This window comes from Hypanus sabinus, unplaced genomic scaffold (assembly GCF_030144855.1).
Source record: "Hypanus sabinus isolate sHypSab1 unplaced genomic scaffold, sHypSab1.hap1 scaffold_984, whole genome shotgun sequence".
Classification (NCBI taxonomy): Eukaryota; Metazoa; Chordata; class Chondrichthyes; order Myliobatiformes; family Dasyatidae; genus Hypanus; species Hypanus sabinus.
The window spans coordinates 149,723-169,638 of NW_026781840.1; the positions used below are offsets into that span (position 1 = coordinate 149,723).

At 53.7% G+C, this 19,916-nt stretch overlaps 1 protein-coding gene across 1 annotated transcript in view; it reads left to right on the top strand.

The window, feature by feature from the left end:
• Positions 1-19,697, top strand: part of LOC132390605 (SWI/SNF-related matrix-associated actin-dependent regulator of chromatin subfamily B member 1-like) — a gene marked incomplete at its 3' end in the record, with an annotated part of 151,966 nt that extends 132,269 nt beyond the window's left edge. The window contains exons 5-6 of the mRNA XM_059963207.1: positions 8,282-8,409; positions 19,508-19,697. Of these exons, the coding sequence (XP_059819190.1) occupies positions 8,282-8,409; positions 19,508-19,697 (318 nt within the window). The remainder of the gene's footprint in view (positions 1-8,281; positions 8,410-19,507) is intronic.
• Positions 19,698-19,916: the final 219 nt, after the last annotated feature.

Here is a 19,916-nt window from a genome sequence, read left to right on the forward strand (position 1 = left end):
GTGCTGCCGGAAGAAGTGGTCGAGGCAGGTACATTAGCGACACTCGGACAGGGACACGAATATGAAAGGTTTAGAGTGATACGGGTGGTCCGTCTGTGTAAGGAGATGCCGGAGGATGTGGTCGAGGCAGATACATTAACGACACTCGGACAGGGACACGGAGAGGAAAGGTTTAGACGGATACGGGTGGTCCGACTGTGAAAGGAGCTGCCGGAGGAAGTGGTCGGGGCAGGTACATTAACGACACTCAGACAGGGACACGGACAGGAAAGGTTTAGAGGGATACGGGTGGTCAGCTTGTGGAAGGAGCTGCCGGAGGAAGTGGTCGGGGCAGGTACATTAACGACACTCGGACAGGGACACGGACAGGAAAGGTTTAGAGGGATACGGGTGGTCCGTCTGTGGAAGGAGCTGCCGGAGGAAGTGGTCGGGGCAGGTACATTAACGACACTCGGACAGGAAAGGTTTAGAGGGATACGGGTGGTCCGTCTGTGGAAGGAGCTGCCGGAGGAAGTGGTCGAGGCGGGTACATTAACCACACTCGGACAGGGACACGGAGAGGAAAGGTTTAGAGGGATACGGGTTGTCTGTCTGTGGAAGGAGCTGCCGGAGGAAGTAGTCGAGGCAGGTACATTAATGACACTCGGACAGGGACACGGATAGGAGAGGTTTAGAGGGATACGGGTGGTCCGTCTGTGGAAGGAGCTGCCTGAGGAAGTGATCGAGGCAGGTACATTAACAACACTTGGACAGGGACATGGAGAGGAAAGGTTTAGAGGAATACGGGTGGTCCGTCTGTGGAAGGTGCTGCCGGAGGAAGTGGTCGAGGCAGGTACATTAGCGACACTCGGACAGGGACACGAATATGAAAGGTTTAGAGGGATACGGGTGGTCCGTCTGTGTAAGGAGATGCCGGAGGATGTGGTCGAGGCAGATACATTAACGACACTCGGACAGGGACACGGAGAGGAAAGGTTTAGACGGATACGGGTGGTCCGTCTGTGAAAGGAGCTGCCGGAGGAAGTGGTCGAGGTAGGTACATTAACGACACTCGGACAGGGACACGGATAGGAAAGGTTTAGAGGGATATGGGTGGTCAGCCTGTGGAAGGAGCTGCCGGAGGAAGTGGTCGGGGCAGGTACATTAACGACACTCGGACAGGGACACGGACAGGAAAGGTTTAGAGGGATACGGGTGGTCCGTCTGTGGAAGGAGCTGCCGGAGGAAGTGGTCGAGGCGGGTACATTAACCACACTCGGACAGGGACACGGATAGGAAAAGTTTAGAGGGATACGGGTGGTCCGTCTGTGGAAGGAGCTGCCGGAGGAAGTGGTCGAGGCAGATACATTAACGACACTCGGACAGGGACACGGACAGGAAAGGTTTAGAGGGATGCGGATGGTCCGTCTGTGGAAGGAGCTGCCGGAGGAAGTGGTCGAGACGGGTACATTAACGACACTCGGACAGGGATACGGACAGGAAAGGTTTAGAGGGATACGGGTGGTCCGTCTGTGAAAGGAGCTGCCGGAGGAAGTGGTCGAGGTGGGTACATTAACGACACACGGACAGGAAAGGTTTAGAGGGATATATGTGGTCCATCTGTGAAAGGAGCTGCCGGAGGAAGTGGTCGAGGCGGGTACATTAACGACACTCGGACAGCGATACGGACAGGAAAGGTTTAGAGGGATACGGGTGGTCCGTCTGTGAAAGGAGCTGCCGGAGGAAGTGGTCGAGGCGGGTACATTAACGACACTCGGACAGGGATACGGATAGGAAAGGTTTAGAGGGATACGGGTGGTCCATCTGTGAAAGGAGCTGCCGGAGGAAGTGGTCGAGGCGGGTACATTAACGACACTCGGACAGGGATACGGATAGGAAAGGTTTAGAGGGATACGGGTGGTCTGTCTGTGGAAGGAGCTGCCGGAGGAAGTGGTCGAGGCAGGTACATTAACGACACTCGGACAGGGATACGGATAGGAAAGGTTTAGAGGGATATGGGTGGTCCGTCTGTGGAAGGAGCTGCCGGAGGAAGTGGTCGATGCAGGTACATTAACGACACTCGGACAGGGACACGGATAGGAAAGGTTTAGAGGGATACGGGTGGTCCGTCTGTGGAAGGAGCTGCCTGAGGAAGTGATCGAGGCAGGTACATTAACAACACTTGGACAGGGACACGGAGAGGAAAGGTTTAGAGGAATACGGGTGGTCCGTCTGTGGAAGGTGCTGCCGGAGGAAGTGGTCGAGGCAGGTACATTAGCGACACTCGGACAGGGACACGAATATGAAAGGTTTAGAGGGATACGGGTGGTCCGTCTGTGGAAGGAGCTGCCGGAGGATGTGGTCGAGGCAGATACATTAACGACACTCGGACAGGGACACGGATAGGAAAGGTTTAGAGGGATGCGGGTGGTCCGTCTGTGGAAGGAGCTGCCGGAAGAAGTGGTCGAGGCAGGTACATTAACGACACTCGGACAGGGACACGGACAGGAAAGGTTTAGAGGGATACGGGTGGTCCGTCTGTGGAAGGAGCTGCCGGAGGAAGTGGTCGAGGCGGGTACATTAACGACACTCGGACAGGGATACGGACAGGAAAGGTTTAGAGGGATACGGGTGGTCCGTCTGTGAAAGGAGCTGCCGGAGGTAGTGGTCGAGGTGGGTACATTAACGACACTCGGACAGGGATACGGACAGGAAAGGTTTAGAGGGATACGGGTGGTCTGTCTGTGAAAGGAGCTGCCGGAGGAAGTGGTCAAGGTGGGTACATTAACGACACACGGACAGGAAAGGTTTAGAGGGATACGGGTGGTCCATCTGTGAAAGGAGCTGCCGCAGGATGTGGTCGAGGCGGGTACATTAACGACACTCGGACAGGGATACGGACAGGAAAGGTTTAGAGGGATACGGGTGGTCTGTCTGTGAAAGGAGCTGCCGGAGGAAGTGGTCGATGCGGGTACATTAACGACACTCGGACAGGGATACGGATAGGAAAGGTTTAGAGGGATACTGGTGGTCCGTCTGTGGAAGGAGCTGCCGGAGGAAGTGGTCGAGGCAGGTACATTAACGACACTCGGCCAGGGACACGGATAGGAAAGGTTTAGAGGGATACGGGTGGTCCGTTTCTGGAAGGAGCTGCCGGAGGAAGTGGTCGAGGCAGGTACATTAACAACACTCGGACAGGGACACGGATAGGGAAGGTTGAGAGGGATAAGGGTGGTCCCTCTGTGGAAGGAGCTGCCGGAGGAAGTGGTCGAGGTGGGTACATTAATGACACTCGGACAGGGACAAGGAGAGGATAGATTTAGAGGGATACGGGTGGTCCGTCTGTGGAAGGAGCTGCCGGAGGAAGTGGTCGAGGCAGGTACATTAACAACACTCGGATAGGGACACAGATAGGAAAGTTTTAGAGGGATGCGGGTGGTCTGTCTGTGGAAGGAGCTGCCGGAGGAAGTGATCGAGGCAGGTACATTAACAACACTTGGACAGGGACACGAAGAGGAAAGGTTTAGAGGAATACGGGTGGTCCGTCTGTGGAAGGTGCTGCCGGAGAAAGTGGTCGAGGCAGGTACATTAGCGACACTCGGACAGGGACACGAATATGAAAGTTTAAGAGGGATACGGGTGGTCCGTCTGTGGAAGGAGCTGCCGGAGGATGTGGTCGAGGCAGATACATTAACGACACTCGGACAGGGACACGGATAGGAAAGGTTTAGAGGGATGCGGATGGTCCGTCTGTGGAAGGAGCTGCCGGAGGAAGTGGTCGAGACGGGTACATTAACGACACTCGGACAGGGATACGGACAGGAAAGGTTTAGAGGGATACGGGTGGTCCGTCTGTGAAAGGAGCTGCCGGAGGAAGTGGTCGAGGTGGGTACATTAACGACACACGGACAGGAAAGGTTTAGAGGGATACGGGTGGTCCATCTGTGAAAGGAGCTGCCGGAGGATGTGGTCGAGGCGGGTACATTAACGACACTCGGACAGGGATACGGACAGGAAAGGTTTAGAGGGATAGGGGTGGTCTGTCTGTGAAAGGAGCTGCCGGAGGAAGTGGTCGATGCGGGTACATTAACGACACTCGGCCAGGGACACGGATAGGAAAGGTTTAGAGGGATACGGGTGGTCCGTTTCTGGAAGGAGCTGCCGGAGGAAGTGGTCGAGGCGGGTACATTAACGACACTCGGACAGGGATACGGATAGGAAAGGTTTAGAGGGATACGGGTGGTCTGTCTGTGGAAGGAGCTGCCGGAGGAAGTGGTCGAGGCAGGTACATTAACGACACTCGGACAGGGATACGGATAGGAAAGGTTTAGAGGGATACGGGTGGTCTGTCTGTGAAAGGAGCTGCCGGAGGAAGTGGTCGAGGTGGGTACATTAACGACACACGGACAGGAAAGGTTTAGAGGGATACGGGTGGTCCATCTGTGAAAGGAGCTGCCGGAGGATGTGGTCGAGGCGGGTACATTAACGACACTCGGACAGGGATACGGACAGGAAAGGTTTAGAGGGATAGGGGTGGTCTGTCTGTGAAAGGAGCTGCCGGAGGAAGTGGTCGAGGCGGGTACATTAACGACACTCGGACAGGGATACGGATAGGAAAGGTTTAGAGGGATACGGGTGGTCCATCTGTGAAAGGAGCTGCCGGAGGAAGTGGTGGAGGCGGGTACATTAACGACACTCGGACAGGGACACGGAGAGGAAAGGTTTAGAGGGATACGGGTGGTCTGTCTGTGGAAGGAGCTGCCGGAGGAAGTGGTCGAGGCAGGTACATTAACGACACTCGGACAGGGACACGGATAGGAAAGGTTTAGAGGGATACGGGTGGTCCGTCTGTGGAAGGAGCTGCCTGAGGAAGTGATCGAGGCAGGTACATTAACAACACTTGGACAGGGACACGGATAGGAAAGGTTTAGAGGGATACGGGTGGTCCGTCTGTGGAAGGAGCTGCCTGAGGAAGTGATCGAGGCAGGTACATTAACAACACTTGGACAGGGACACGGAGAGGAAAGGTTTAGAGGAATACGGGTGGTCCGTCTGTGGAAGGTGCTGCCGGAGGAAGTGGTCGAGGCAGGTACATTAGCGACACTCGGACAGGGACACGAATATGAAAGGTTTAGAGGGATACGGGTGGTCCGTCTGTGGAAGGAGCTGCCGGAGGATGTGGTCGAGGCAGATACATTAACGACACTCGGACAGGGACACGAATATGAAAGGTTTAGAGGGATACGGGTGGTCCGTCTGTGGAAGGAGCTGCCGGAGGATGTGGTCGAGGCAGATACATTAACGGCACTCGGACAGGGACACGGATAGGAAAGTTTTAGAGGGATACGTGTTGTCCGTCTGTGGAAGGAGCTGCCGGAAGAAGTGGTCGAGGCAGGTACATTAACGACACTCGGACAGGGACACGGACAGGAAAGGTTTAGAGGGATACGGGTGGTCCGTCTGTGGAAGGAGCTGCCGGAGGAAGTGGTCGAGGCGGGTACATTAACGACACTCGGACAGGGATACGGACAGGAAAGGTTTAGAGGGATACGGGTGGTCCGTCTGTGGAAGGAGCTGCCGGAGGAAGTGGTCGAGGTGGGTACATTAACGACACTCGGACAGGGACACGGATAGGAAAGGTTTAGCGGGATATGGGTGGTCAGCCTGTGGAAGGAGCTGCCGGAGGAAGTGGTCGGGGCAGGTACATTAACGACACTCGGACAGGGACACGGATAGGAAAGGTTTAGCGGGATATGGGTGGTCAGCCTGTGGAAGGAGCTGCCGGAGGAAGTGGTCGGGGCAGGTACATTAACGACACTCGGACAGGGACACGGATAGGAAAGGTTTAGCGGGATATGGGTGGTCAGCCTGTGGAAGGAGCTGCCGGAGGAAGTGGTCGGGGCAGGTACATTAACGACACTCGGACAGGGACACGGACAGGAAAGGTTTAGAGGGATAAGGGTGGTCCGTCTGTGGAAGGAGCTGCCGGAAGAAGTGGTCGAGGCAGGTACATTAACGACACTCGGACAGGGACACGGACAGGAAAGGTTTAGAGGGATACGGGTGGTCCGTCTGTGGAAGGAGCTGCCGGAGGAAGTGGTCGAGGCGGGTACATTAACGACACTCGGACAGGGATACTGATAGGAAAGGTTTAGAGGGATACGGGTGGTCCATCTGTGAAAGGAGCTGCCGGAGGAAGTGGTCGAGGTGGGTACATTAACGACACTCGGACAGGGATAAGGACAGGAAAGGTTTAGAGGGATACGGGTGGTCCGTCTGTGAAAGGAGCTGCCGGAGGAAGTGGTCGAGGTGGGTACATTAACGACACACGGACAGGAAAGGTTTAGAGGGATACGGGTGGTCCATCTGTGAAAGGAGCTGCCGGAGGAAGTGGTCGAGGTGGGTACATTAATGACACTCGGACAGGGACACGGAGAGGATAGGTTTAGAGGGATACGGGTGGTCCGTCTGTGGAAGGAGCTGCCGGAGGAAGTGGTTGAGGCAGGTACATTAACAACACTCGGATAGGGACACAGATAGGAAAGGTTTAGAGGGATGCGGGTGGTCTGACTGTGGAAGGAGCTGCCGGAGGAAGTGGTCGAGGCAGGTACATTAACGACACTCGGACAGGGACATGGAGAGGAAAGGTTTAGACGGATACGGGTGGTCCGTCTGTGGAAGGAGCTGCCGGAGGAAGTGGTCGAGGCAGGTACATTAACGACACTCGGACAGGGACACGGATAGGAAAGGTTTAGAGGGATACGGGTGGTCCGTCTGTGGAAGGAGCTGCCGAAGGAAGTGGTCGAGGCAGGTACATTAACGACACTCGGACAGGGACACGGATAGGAAAGGTTTAGAGTGATACGGGTGGTCCGTCTGTGGAAGGAGCTGCCTGAGGAAGTGGTCGAGGCAGGTACATTAACGACACTCGGACAGGGACACGGATAGGAAAGGTTTAGAGGGATACGGGTGGTCCGTCTGTGGAAGGAGCTGCAGGAGGAAGTGGTCGAGGCAGGTACATTAACGACACTCGGACAGGGACACGGATAGGGAAGGTTTAGAGGGATACGGGTTGTCCGTCTGTGGAAGGAGCTGCCGGAGGAAGTGATCGGGGCAGGTACATTAACGACACTCAGACAGGGACACGGATAGGAAAGGTTTAGAGGGATACGGGTGGTCCGTCTGTGGAAGGAGCTGCCGGAGGAAGTGGTCGAGGCAGGTACATTAACTAGACTCGGACAGGGACACGGATAGGAAAGGTTTAGAGGGATACGGGTGGTCCGTCTGTGGAAGGATCTACTGGAGGAAGTGGTCGAGGCAGGTACACTAACGACATTTTGACGGGATGTTTGGAGGGTTATTCTCCAAACGTGGGTAAGCAGAGCTCCTTATGTTTAACACGAGAAAATCTGCAGATGCTGGAAATTCAAGTAACACACACATAAATTGCTGGTGGAATACAGCAGGCCAGGCAGCATCTACAGGGAGAAGCACTGTCGACGTTTCGGGCCGAGACCCTTCGTCAGGACTGACTGAAAGGAAAGATAGTAAGAGATTTGAAAATAGTGGGGGGAGGGGAAAAGATAGAAGAAGACCGGAGGGGATGGGATGAAGCTGAGAGCTGGAAAGGTGATTGGTGAAAGGGATACAGAGCTGGAAAAGGGAAAGGATCATGGGACGGGAGGCCTCGGGAGAAAGAAAGGGGGAGGGGGAGCACCAGATGGAGATGGAGAACAGGCAGAGTGATGGGCAGAGAGAGGAAAAAACAAACAACTAAATATGTCAGGGATGGGGTAAGAAGGGGAGGAGGGGCATTAATGGAAGTTCGGGAAGTCAATGTTCATGCCATCAGGTTGGGGGCTACCCAGCTGGTATATAAAGTGTTGTTCCTCCAACCTGAGTGTGGCTTCATCTTGACAGTAGAGGAGGCCGTGGATAGACATATCAGAATGGGAATGGGACGTGGAATTAAAATGTGTGGCCACTGGGAGATCCTGCTTTCTCTGGCGGACCGAGCGTAGGTGTTCAGCGAAACGGTCTCCAGTCTGCTTCGGGTCTCACTGATATATAAGAGTCCACACCGGGAGCACCACGTGCGCTGGAAACGACGACAGTGCTTCTCCCTATAGACGCTGCCTGGCCTGCTGTGTTCCACCAGCATTTTGTGGGTGTTGCTCCTTATGTTTAAACCTTTTGTAATCCTTCTAGGTCTTTATAGGGAGGGCGAGACGGGGTGGGGGCGGGGATGGGAGGGCGAGACGGTCGGAAGGGCGTCATGGCTTCCCTGTTCTCTCCCGGGCAGCTTCGACGACCACGACCCAGCGGTCATCCATGAGAACGCCGCCCAGCCCGAGCTCCTCGTCCCGATCCGGCTGGACATGGAGATCGACGGGCAGAAGCTGCGCGACACCTTCACCTGGAACATGAACGGTACCGTGGAGAGGATGTTTCCTGTAGTGGGGGACTCTAGGACCAGAGGACATAGATAGAGTGGATGTGGAGAGGATGTTTCCTGTTGTTGGGGAGTCTAGGACCAGAGGACACAGATAGAGTGGATGTGGAGAGGATGTTTCCTGTAGTGGGGGACTCTAGGACCAGAGGACACAGATAGAGTGGATGTGGAGAGGATGTTTCCTGTTGTTGGGGAGTCTAGGACCAGAGGACACTGATAGAGTGGATGTGGAGAGGATGTTTCCTATAGTGGGGGACTCTAGGACCAGAGGACACAGATAGAGTGGATGTGGAGAGGATGTTTCCTGTTGTTGGGGAGTCTAGGACCAGAGGACACAGATAGAGTGGATGTGGAGAGGATGTTTCCTGTAGTGGGGGACTCTAGGACCAGAGGACACAGATAGAGTGGATGTGGAGAGGATGTTTCCTATAGTGGGGGAGTCTAGGACCAGAGGACACACATAGAGGGGATGTGGAGAGGATGTTTCCTATAGTGGGGGACTCTAGGACCAGAGGACACAGATAGAGTGGATGTGGAGAGGATGTTTACTGTAGTGGGGGAGTCTAGGACCAGAGGACACAGAGAGAGTGGGTGTGGAGAGGATGTTTACTGTAGTGGGGGAGTCTAGGACCAGAGGACACACATAGAGTGGATGTGGAGAGGATGTTTCCTGTAGTGGGGGATTCTAGGACCTGAGGACACAGATAGAGTGGATGTGGAGAGGATGTTTCCTGTAGTGCGGGAGTCTAGGACCAGAGGACACAGATTGAGTGGATGTGGAGAGGATGTTTCCTGTAGTGTGGGAGTCTAGGACCAGAGGACACAGATAGAGTGGATGTGGAGAGGATGTTTCCGGTAGTAGGGGAGTCTAGGACCAGAGGACACAGATAGAGTGGATGTGGAGAGGATGTTTCCTGTAGTGTGGGACTCTAGGACCAGAGGACACAGATAGAGTGGATGTGGAGAGGATGTTTCCTGTAGTGTGGGAGTCTAGGACCAGAGGACACAGATAGAGTGGATGTGGAGAGGATGTTTCCTGTAGTGTGGGAGTCTAGGACCAGAGGACACAGATAGAGTGGATGTGGAGAGGATGTTTCCTGTAGTGTGGGACTCTAGAACCAGAGGACACAGATACAGTGGATGTGGAGAGGATGTTTCCTGTAGTGTGGGACTCTAGGACCAGAGGACACAGATAGAGTGGATGTGGAGAGGATGTTTCCTGTAGTGGGGGAGTCTAGGACCAGAGGACACAGATAGAGTGGATGTGGAGAGGATGTTTCCTGTAGTGTGGGAGTCTAGGACCAGAGGACACAGATAGAGTGGACGTGGAGAGGATGTTTCCTATAGTGGGGGAGTCTAGGACCAGAGGACACAGATAGAGTGGATGTGGAGAGGATGTTTTCTATAGTGGGGGAGTCTAGGACCAGAGGACACAGATAGGGTGGATGTGGAGAGGATGTTTCCTATAGTGGGGGACTCTAGGACCAGAGGACACAGATAGGGTGGATGTGGAGAGGATGTTTCCTATAGTGGGGGACTCTAGGACCAGAGGACACAGACAGAGTGGATGTGGGGAGGATGTTTCCTGTAGTGGGGGAGTCTAGGACCAGAGGACACACATAGAGTGGATGTGGAGAGGATGTTTCCTGTAGTGGGGGATTCTAGGACCTGAGGACACAGATAGAGTGGATGTGGAGAGGATGTTTCCTGTAGTGCGGGAGTCTAGGACCAGAGGACACAGATAGAGTGGATGTGGAGAGGATGTTTCCTGTAGTGGGGGACTCTAGGACCAGAGGACACAGACAGAGTGGATGTGGGGAGGATGTTTCCTGTAGTGGGGGAGTCTAGGACCAGAGGACACTGATACAGTGGATGTGGAGAGGATGTTTACTGTAGTGGGGGATTCTAGGACCAGAGGACACAGAGAGAGTGGATGTGGAGAGGATGTTTACTGTAGTGGGGGAGTCTAGGACCAGAGGACACACATAGAGTGGATGTGGAGAGGATGTTTCCTGTAGTGGGGGATTCTAGGACCTGAGGACACAGATAGAGTGGATGTGGAGAGGATGTTTCCTGTAGTGCGGGAGTCTAGGACCAGAGGACACAGATTGAGTGGATGTGGAGAGGATGTTTCCTGTAGTGGGGGAGTCTAGGACCGGAGGACACAGATAGAGTGGATGTGGAGAGGATGTTTCCTGTAGTGTGGGACTCTAGGACCAGAGGACACAGATAGAGTGGATGTGGAGAGGATGTTTCCTGTAGTGTGGGAGTCTAGGACCAGAGGACACAGATAGAGTGGATGTGGAGAGGATGTTTCCTGTAGTGTGGGAGTCTAGGACCAGAGGACACAGATAGAGTGGATGTGGAGAGGATGTTTCCTGTAGTGTGGGAGTCTAGGACCAGAGGACACAGATAGAGTGGATGTGGAGAGGATGTTTCCTGTAGTGTGGGACTCTAGGACCAGAGGACACAGATACAGTGGATGTGGAGAGGATGTTTCCTGTAGTGTGGGACTCTAGGACCAGAGGACACAGATAGAGTGGATGTGGAGAGGATGTTTCCTGTAGTGTGGGAGTCTAGGACCAGAGGACACAGATAGAGTGGATGTGGAGAGGATGTTTCCTGTAGTGTGGGAGTCTAGGACCAGAGGACACAGATAGAGTGGATGTGGAGAGGATGTTTCCTATAGTGGGGGAGTCTAGGACCAGAGGACACAGATAGAGTGGATGTGGAGAGGATGTTTTCTATAGTGGGGGAGTCTAGGACCAGAGGACACAGATAGAGTGGATGTGGAGAGGATGTTTCCTGTAGTGGGGGAGTCTAGGACCAGAGGACACAGAGAGAGTGGATGTGGAGAGGATGTTTACTGTAGTGGGGGAGTCTAGGACCAGAGGACACACATAGAGTGGATGTGGAGAGGATGTTTCCTGTAGTGGGGGATTCTAGGACCTGAGGACACAGATAGAGTGGATGTGGAGAGGATGTTTCCTGTAGTGCGGGAGTCTAGGACCAGAGGACACAGATTGAGTGGATGTGGAGAGGATGTTTCCTGTAGTGGGGGAGTCTAGGACCGGAGGACACAGATAGAGTGGATGTGGAGAGGATGTTTCCTGTAGTGTGGGACTCTAGGACCAGAGGACACAGATAGAGTGGATGTGGAGAGGATGTTTCCTGTAGTGTGGGAGTCTAGGACCAGAGGACACAGATAGAGTGGATGTGGAGAGGATGTTTCCTGCAGTGTGGGAGTCTAGGACCAGAGGACACAGATAGAGTGGATGTGGAGAGGATGTTTCCTGTAGTGTGGGACTCTAGGACCAGAGGACACAGATACAGTGGATGTGGAGAGGATGTTTCCTGTAGTGTGGGACTCTAGGACCAGAGGACACAGATAGAGTGGATGTGGAGAGGATGTTTCCTGTAGTGTGGGAGTCTAGGACCAGAGGACACAGATAGAGTGGATGTGGAGAGGATGTTTCCTGTAGTGTGGGAGTCTAGGACCAGAGGACACAGATAGAGTGGATGTGGAGAGGATGTTTCCTATAGTGGGGGAGTCTAGGACCAGAGGACACAGATAGAGTGGATGTGGAGAGGATGTTTTCTATAGTGGGGGAGTCTAGGACCAGAGGACACAGATAGGGTGGATGTGGAGAGGATGTTTCCTATAGTGGGGGACTCTAGGACCAGAGGACACAGATAGGGTGGATGTGGAGAGGATGTTTCCTATAGTGGGGGACTCTAGGACCAGAGGACACAGACAGAGTGGATGTGGGGAGGATGTTTCCTGTAGTGGGGGAGTCTAGGACCAGAGGACACACATAGAGTGGATGTGGAGAGGATGTTTCCTGTAGTGGGGGATTCTAGGACCTGAGGACACAGATAGAGTGGATGTGGAGAGGATGTTTCCTGTAGTGCGGGAGTCTAGGACCAGAGGACACAGATAGAGTGGATGTGGAGAGGATGTTTCCTGTAGTGGGGGACTCTAGGACCAGAGGACACAGACAGAGTGGATGTGGGGAGGATGTTTCCTGTAGTGGGGGAGTCTAGGACCAGAGGACACTGATACAGTGGATGTGGAGAGGATGTTTACTGTAGTGGGGGATTCTAGGACCAGAGGACACAGAGAGAGTGGATGTGGAGAGGATGTTTACTGTAGTGGGGGAGTCTAGGACCAGAGGACACACATAGAGTGGATGTGGAGAGGATGTTTCCTGTAGTGGGGGATTCTAGGACCTGAGGACACAGATAGAGTGGATGTGGAGAGGATGTTTCCTGTAGTGTGGGACTCTAGGACCAGAGGACACAGATAGAGTGGATGTGGAGAGGATGTTTCCTGTAGTGTGGGAGTCTAGGACCAGAGGACACAGATAGAGTGGATGTGGAGAGGATGTTTCCTGTAGTGTGGGAGTCTAGGACCAGAGGACACAGATAGAGTGGATGTGGAGAGGATGTTTCCTGTAGTGTGGGAGTCTAGGACCAGAGGACACAGATAGAGTGGATGTGGAGAGGATGTTTCCTGTAGTGTGGGACTCTAGGACCAGAGGACACAGATACAGTGGATGTGGAGAGGATGTTTCCTGTAGTGTGGGACTCTAGGACCAGAGGACACAGATAGAGTGGATGTGGAGAGGATGTTTCCTGTAGTGTGGGAGTCTAGGACCAGAGGACACAGATAGAGTGGATGTGGAGAGGATGTTTCCTGTAGTGTGGGAGTCTAGGACCAGAGGACACAGATAGAGTGGATGTGGAGAGGATGTTTCCTATAGTGGGGGAGTCTAGGACCAGAGGACACAGATAGAGTGGATGTGGAGAGGATGTTTTCTATAGTGGGGGAGTCTAGGACCAGAGGACACAGATAGAGTGGATGTGGAGAGGATGTTTCCTGTAGTGGGGGAGTCTAGGACCAGAGGACACTGACAGAGTGGATGTGGAGAGGATGTTTCCTATAGTGGGGGTGTCTAGGACCAGAGGACACTGATAGAGTGGATGTGGAGAGGATGATTCCTATAGTGGTGGAGTCTCGGACCAGAGGACACAGATAGAGTGGATGTGGAGAGGATGTTTCCTGTAGTGGGGGAGTCGAGGACCAGAGGACACAGATAGAGTTGATGTGGAGAGGATGTTTCCTATAGTGGGGGAGTCTAGGACCAGAGGACACTGATAGAGTGGATGTGGAGAGGATGTTTCCTATAGTGGGGGTGTCTAGGCCCAGATGACACAGATAGAGTGGATGTGGAGAGGATGTTTCCTATAGTGGGGGAGTCTAGGACCAGAGGACACAGATAGAGTGGATGTGGAGAGGATGTTTCCTGTAGTGCGGGAGTCTAGGACCAGAGGACACTGATAGAGTGGATGTGGAGAGGATGTTTCCTGTAGTGGGGGAGTCTAGGACCAGAGGACACAGATAGAGTGGATGTGGAGAGGATGTTTCCTATAGTGGGGGAGTCTGGGACCAGAGGACACAGATAGAGTGGATGTGGAGAGGATGTTTCCTGTAGTGGGGGAGTCTAGGACCAGAGGACACAGACAGAGTGGATGTGGAGAGGATGTTTCCTGTAGTGGGGGAGTCTAGGACCACAGATAGAGTGGATGTGGAGAGGATGTTTCCTATAGTGGGGGTGTCTAGGACCAGAGGACACTGATAGAGTGGATGTGGAGAGGATGATTCCTATAGTGGTGGAGTCTCGGACCAGAGGACACAGATAGAGTGGATGTGGAGAGGATGTTTCCTGTAGTGGGGGAGTCGAGGACCAGAGGACACAGATAGAGTTGATGTGGAGAGGATGTTTCCTATAGTGGGGGAGTCTAGGACCAGAGGACACTGATAGAGTGGATGTGGAGAGGATGTTTCCTATAGTGGGGGTGTCTAGGCCCAGATGACACAGATAGAGTGGATGTGGAGAGGATGTTTCCTATAGTGGGGGAGTCTAGGACCAGAGGACACAGATAGAGTGGATGTGGAGAGGATGTTTCCTGTAGTGGGGGAGTCTAGGACCAGAGGACACAGATAGAGTGGATGTGGAGAGGATGTTTCCTGTAGTGCGGGAGTCTAGGACCAGAGGACACTGATAGAGTGGATGTGGAGAGGATGTTTCCTGTAGTGGGGGAGTCTAGGACCAGAGGACACAGATAGAGTGGATGTGGAGAGGATGTTTCCTATAGTGGGGGAGTCTGGGACCAGAGGACACAGATAGAGTGGATGTGGAGAGGATGTTTCCTATAGTGGGGGAGGCTAGGACCAGAGGACACAGATAGAGTGGATGTGGACAGGATGTTTCCTGTAGTGGGGGAGTCTAGGACCAGAGGACACAGACAGAGTGGATGTGGAGAGGATGTTTCCTGTAGTGGGGGAGTCTAGGACCAGAGGACACATATAGAGTGGATGTGGAGAGGATGTTTCCTGTAGTGGGGGAGTCTAGGACCAGAGGACACAGACAGAGTGGATGTGGAGAGGATGTTTTCTATAGTGGGGGAGTCTAGGACCAGTGGACACAGACAGAGTGGATGTGGAGAGGATGTTTCCTGTAGTGGGGGAGTCTAGGACCAGAGGACACTGATAGAGTGGATGTGGAGAGGATGTTTCCTGTAGTGGGGGAGTCTAGGACCACAGATAGAGTGGATGTGGAGAGGATGTTTCCTATAGTGGGGGTGTCTAGGACCAGAGGACACTGATAGAGTGGATGTGGAGAGGATGATTCCTATAGTGGTGGAGTCTCGGACCAGAGGACACAGATAGAGTGGATGTGGAGAGGATGTTTCCTATAGTGGGGGTGTCTAGGCCCAGATGACACAGATAGAGTGGATGTGGAGAGGATGTTTCCTGTAGTGGGGGAGTCTAGGACCAGAGGACACAGATAGAGTGGATGTAGAGAGGATGTTTCCTGTAGTGGGGGAGTCTAGGACCAGATGACACAGATAGAGTGGATGTGGAGAGGATGTTTCCTGTAGTGGGGGAGTCTAGGACCAGAGGACACAGATAGAGTGGATGTGGAGAGGATGTTTCCTGTAGTGGGGGAGTCTAGGACCAGAGGACACTGATAGAGTGGATGTGGAGAGGATGTTTCCTGTAGTGGGGGAGTCTAGGACCAGAGGACACAGATAGAGTGGATGTGGAGAGGATGTTTCCTATAGTGGGGGAGTCTGGGACCAGAGGACACAGATAGAGTGGATGTGGAGAGGATGTTTCCTGTAGTGGGGGAGTCTAGGACCAGAGGACACAGACAGAGTGGATGTGGAGAGGATGTTTCCTGTAGTGGGGGAGTCTAGGACCAGAGGACACATATAGAGTGGATGTGGAGAGGATGTTTCCTGTAGTGGGGGAGTCTAGGACCAGAGGACACAGACAGAGTGGATGTGGAGAGGATGTTTTCTATAGTGGGGGAGTCTAGGACCAGAGGACACAGACAGAGTGGATGTGGAGAGGATGTTTCCTGTAGTGGGGGAGTCTAGGACCAGAGGACACTGATAGAGTGGATGTGGAGAGGATGTTTCCTGTAGTGGGGGAGTCTAGGACCACAGATAGAGTGGATGTGGAGAGGATGTTTCCTATAGTGGGGGTGTCTAGGACCAGAGGACACTGATAGAGTGGATGTGGAGAGGATGATTCCTATAGTGGTGGAGTCTCGGACCAGAGGACACAGATAGAGTGGATGTGGAGAGGATGTTTCCTATAGTGGGGGTGTCTAGGCCCAGATGACACAGATAGAGTGGATGTGGAGAGGATGTTTCCTGTAGTGGGGGAGTCTAGGACCAGAGGACACAGATAGAGTGGATGTAGAGAGGATGTTTCCTGTAGTGGGGGAGTCTAGGACCAGATGACACAGATAGAGTGGATGTGGAGAGGATGTTTCCTGTAGTGGGGGAGTCTAGGACCAGAGGACACAGATAGAGTGGATGTGGAGAGGATGTTTCCTGTAGTGGGGGAGTCTAGGACCAGAGGACACTGATAGAGTGGATGTGGAGAGGATGTTTCCTGTAGTGGGGGAGTCTAGGACCAGAGGACACAGATAGAGTGGATGTGGAGAGGATGTTTCCTATAGTGGGGGAGTCTGGGACCAGAGGACACAGATAGAGTGGATGTGGAGAGGATGTTTCCTATAGTGGGGGAGTCTAGGACCAGAGGACACAGATAGAGTGGATGTGGAGAGGATGTTTTCTATAGTGGGGGAGTCTAGGACCAGAGGACACAGATAGAGTGGATGTGGAGAGGATGTTTCCTATAGTGGGGGAGTCTAGGACCAGAGGACACAGATAGAGTGGATGTGGAGAGGATGTTTCCTATAGTGGGGGAGTCTAGGACCAGAGGACACAGATAGAGTGGATGTGGAGAGGATGTTTCCTGTGGTGGGAGAGTCTAGGACTAGAGTACACAGATGGACTGGATGTGGAGAGGATGTTTCCTGTAGTGGGGGAGTCTAGGACCAGAGGACACAGATAGAGTGGATGTGGAGAGGATGTTTCCTATAGTGGGGGAGTCTAGGACCAGAGGACACAGATAGAGTGGATGTGGAGAGGATGTTTCCTGTAGTGGGGGTGTCTAGGACCAGAGGACACAGAGAGAGTGGATGTGGAGAGGATGTTTCCTGTAGTGAGGGAGTATAGGACCAGAGGACACAGATAGAGTGGATGTGGAGAGGATGTTTCCTGTATTCGGGGTGTCTAGGACCAGAGGACAATGATAGAGTGGATGTGGAGAGGATGTTTCCTGTAGTGGGGGAGTCTGGGACCAGAGGACACAGATAGAGTGGATGTGGAGAGGATGTTTCCTATAGTGGAGGAGTCTAGGACCGGAGGACACAGATAGAGTGGATGTGGAGAGGATGTTTTCTATAGTGGGGGAGTCTAGGACCAGAGGACACAGATAGAGTGGATGTGGAGAGGATGTTTCCTATAGTGGGGGAGTCTAGGACCAGAGGACACAGATAGAGTGGATGTGGAGAGGATGTTTCCTGTGGTGGGAGAGTCTAGGACTAGAGTACACAGATGGACTGGATGTGGAGAGGATGTTTCCTATAGTGGGGGAGTCTAGGACCAGAGGACACAGATAGAGTGGATGTGGAGAGGATGTTTCCTGTAGTGGGGGTGTCTAGGACCAGAGGACACAGAGAGAGTGGATGTGGAGAGGATGTTTCCTGTAGTGAGGGAGTATAGGACCAGAGGACACAGATAGAGTGGATGTGGAGAGGATGTTTCCTGTAGTGGGGGTGTCTAGGACCAGAGGACACAGATAGAGTGGATGTGGAGAGGATGTTTCCTGTATTCGGGGTGTCTAGGACCAGAGGACACAGATAGAGTGGATGTGGAGAGGATGTTTCCTGTAGTGGGGGAGTCTGGGACCAGAGGACACAGATAGAGTGGATGTGGAGAGGATGTTTCCTATAGTGGCGGAGTCTCGGACCAGAGGACACTGATAGAGTGGATGTGGAGGGGATGTTTCCTATAGTGGGGGAGTCTAGGACCAGAGGACACAGATGGAGTGGATGTGGAGAGGATGTTTCCTACAGTGGGGGAGTCTAGGACCAGAGGACACAGATAGAGTGGATGTGGAGAGGATGTTTCCTGTAGTGGGGGAGTCTGGGACCAGAGGACACAGATAGAGTGGATGTGGAGAGGATGTTTCCTATAGTGGCGGAGTCTCGGACCAGAGGACACAGATAGAGTGGATGTGGAGGGGATGTTTCCTATAGTGGGGGAGTCTAGGACCAGAGGACACAGATGGAGTGGATGTGGAGAGGATGTTTCCTACAGTGGGGGAGTCTAGTACCAGAGGACACAGATAGAGTGGATGTGGAGAGGATGTTTCCTGTAGTGGGAGAGTCTACGACCAGAGGACACAGATAGAGTGGATGTGGAGAGGATGTTTCCTGTAGTGGGTGAGTCTCGGACCAGAGGACACAGATAGAGTGGATGTAGAGAGGATGTTTCCTGTAGTGGGTGAGTCTCGGACCAGAGGACACAGATAGAGTGGATGTGGAGAGGATGTTACCTGTGGTGGAGAGTCATATAGAACGGAGATGAGGAGTAATTTCTTTCACCAGTGGGTAGCGGAATCCATTGCCACAGGCGATTGAGGAGGCGAAGTCATTGGGTATATTTATAGTGGAGATTGATAGATTCTTGATTAGTCAGGGTGTGAAAGATTATGGGGAGAATGCAGGAGAATGGGGCTGAGAGGGTTAGTAAATCAGCCATGATGAACGTCAGAGCTGAGCTGGCTCGATGGGCGGAATGTCCTGTTCCTGCTCGTGTGTGTTATAGTTTCATCGAAAGATCCTCTCAAAGGTCACTCTGTTAGGTACCCCTGTGCACCCACTGCGAGGTATCTAATCAGCCAATCAAGCACGATCAGGAGGCTCAGAGTCGGGGGAAGAAATGCAGTCTCAGTGACTTGGACCATGGAATGGCTGCTGGTGACAGGGGGAGGCGTGAGTACCTCGGGAACTGTGAAATCCCCCGGGATTTTCAGGCAGGGGCGGCCTCTCGAGTTTACGGAGAACCGTGCAGGATCGGAACGCGTCCGGTGAGCGGTAGCTCTGTGGGCGAGATGGCCTCGTCGGGGAGAGAGGTGAGAGGGGAAGGGCCGGGCAGGTTCAAGCTGACAGGAGCTCAGATCACCACCACTGACAACAGAGAGCGGCGTCTTCGAACGCGCAGCACGACGGGCCGTGAAGTGGGCGGGTCGCGGCACCAGAAGGCGAGGAAGCTGCACTCAGTGGCCATTTTATCGGGTAGGGCAGGTATCGAATGAAGTGGCGACTGACTGCATGTGTGAACGTGACAGTAGGGGCTGGGGGAAGAGAGAGGGGAGGGAAGCTGGGGGCAGAGAAGTCATTTCCACCGCTAGGGACGTAGCCTCGAGTGGATTTAGGACGGGGACAAGGAGGAACTGCCTTTCCCAGAGTGGTGAATCTGTGGAGATTGGGCCCGGTAGAGACAATCTTGTTGGGTACGTTAAAGAGGCAGTGGGACAGGTTTTTGCCCGGTAGGGGAGTTTGCCCAAGGTGGGAAACGTGAGGCAGTTGAGGCGACGTGACAGGGTGGTGTCTCACCTCCGTGACAAAGACTCTCTCGCCTCTGCAGAGAAGCTGATCTCGCCAGAGATGTTCGCCGAGATCCTCTGCGACGACCTGGACCTGAACCCACTGAACTTCGTCCCCGCCGTGGCGTCCGCCATCAGGCAGCAGGTGGAGTCCTACCCCATGGACAGTATCCTGGAGGAGCAGACAGACCAGAGGGTCATCATTAAGGTGAGGCCGTCCCGGACAGAACGGCCAGTCGCGTCTCTGTGGCCATCCTACACCCTCTGTCACCCCACCTTGTCTCCGTCACCCCCTCCCTCCCCTACACCCCCTCCCCGTCTCCGTCACCCCTCCATCCTCTACATCCCTCCCCGTCTCCGTCACCCCCCTCCCTCCCCTACACCCCTCCCCGTCACCCCCTCCCTCCCCTACACACCCCTCCCCGTCTCCGTCACCCCCCTCCCTCCCCT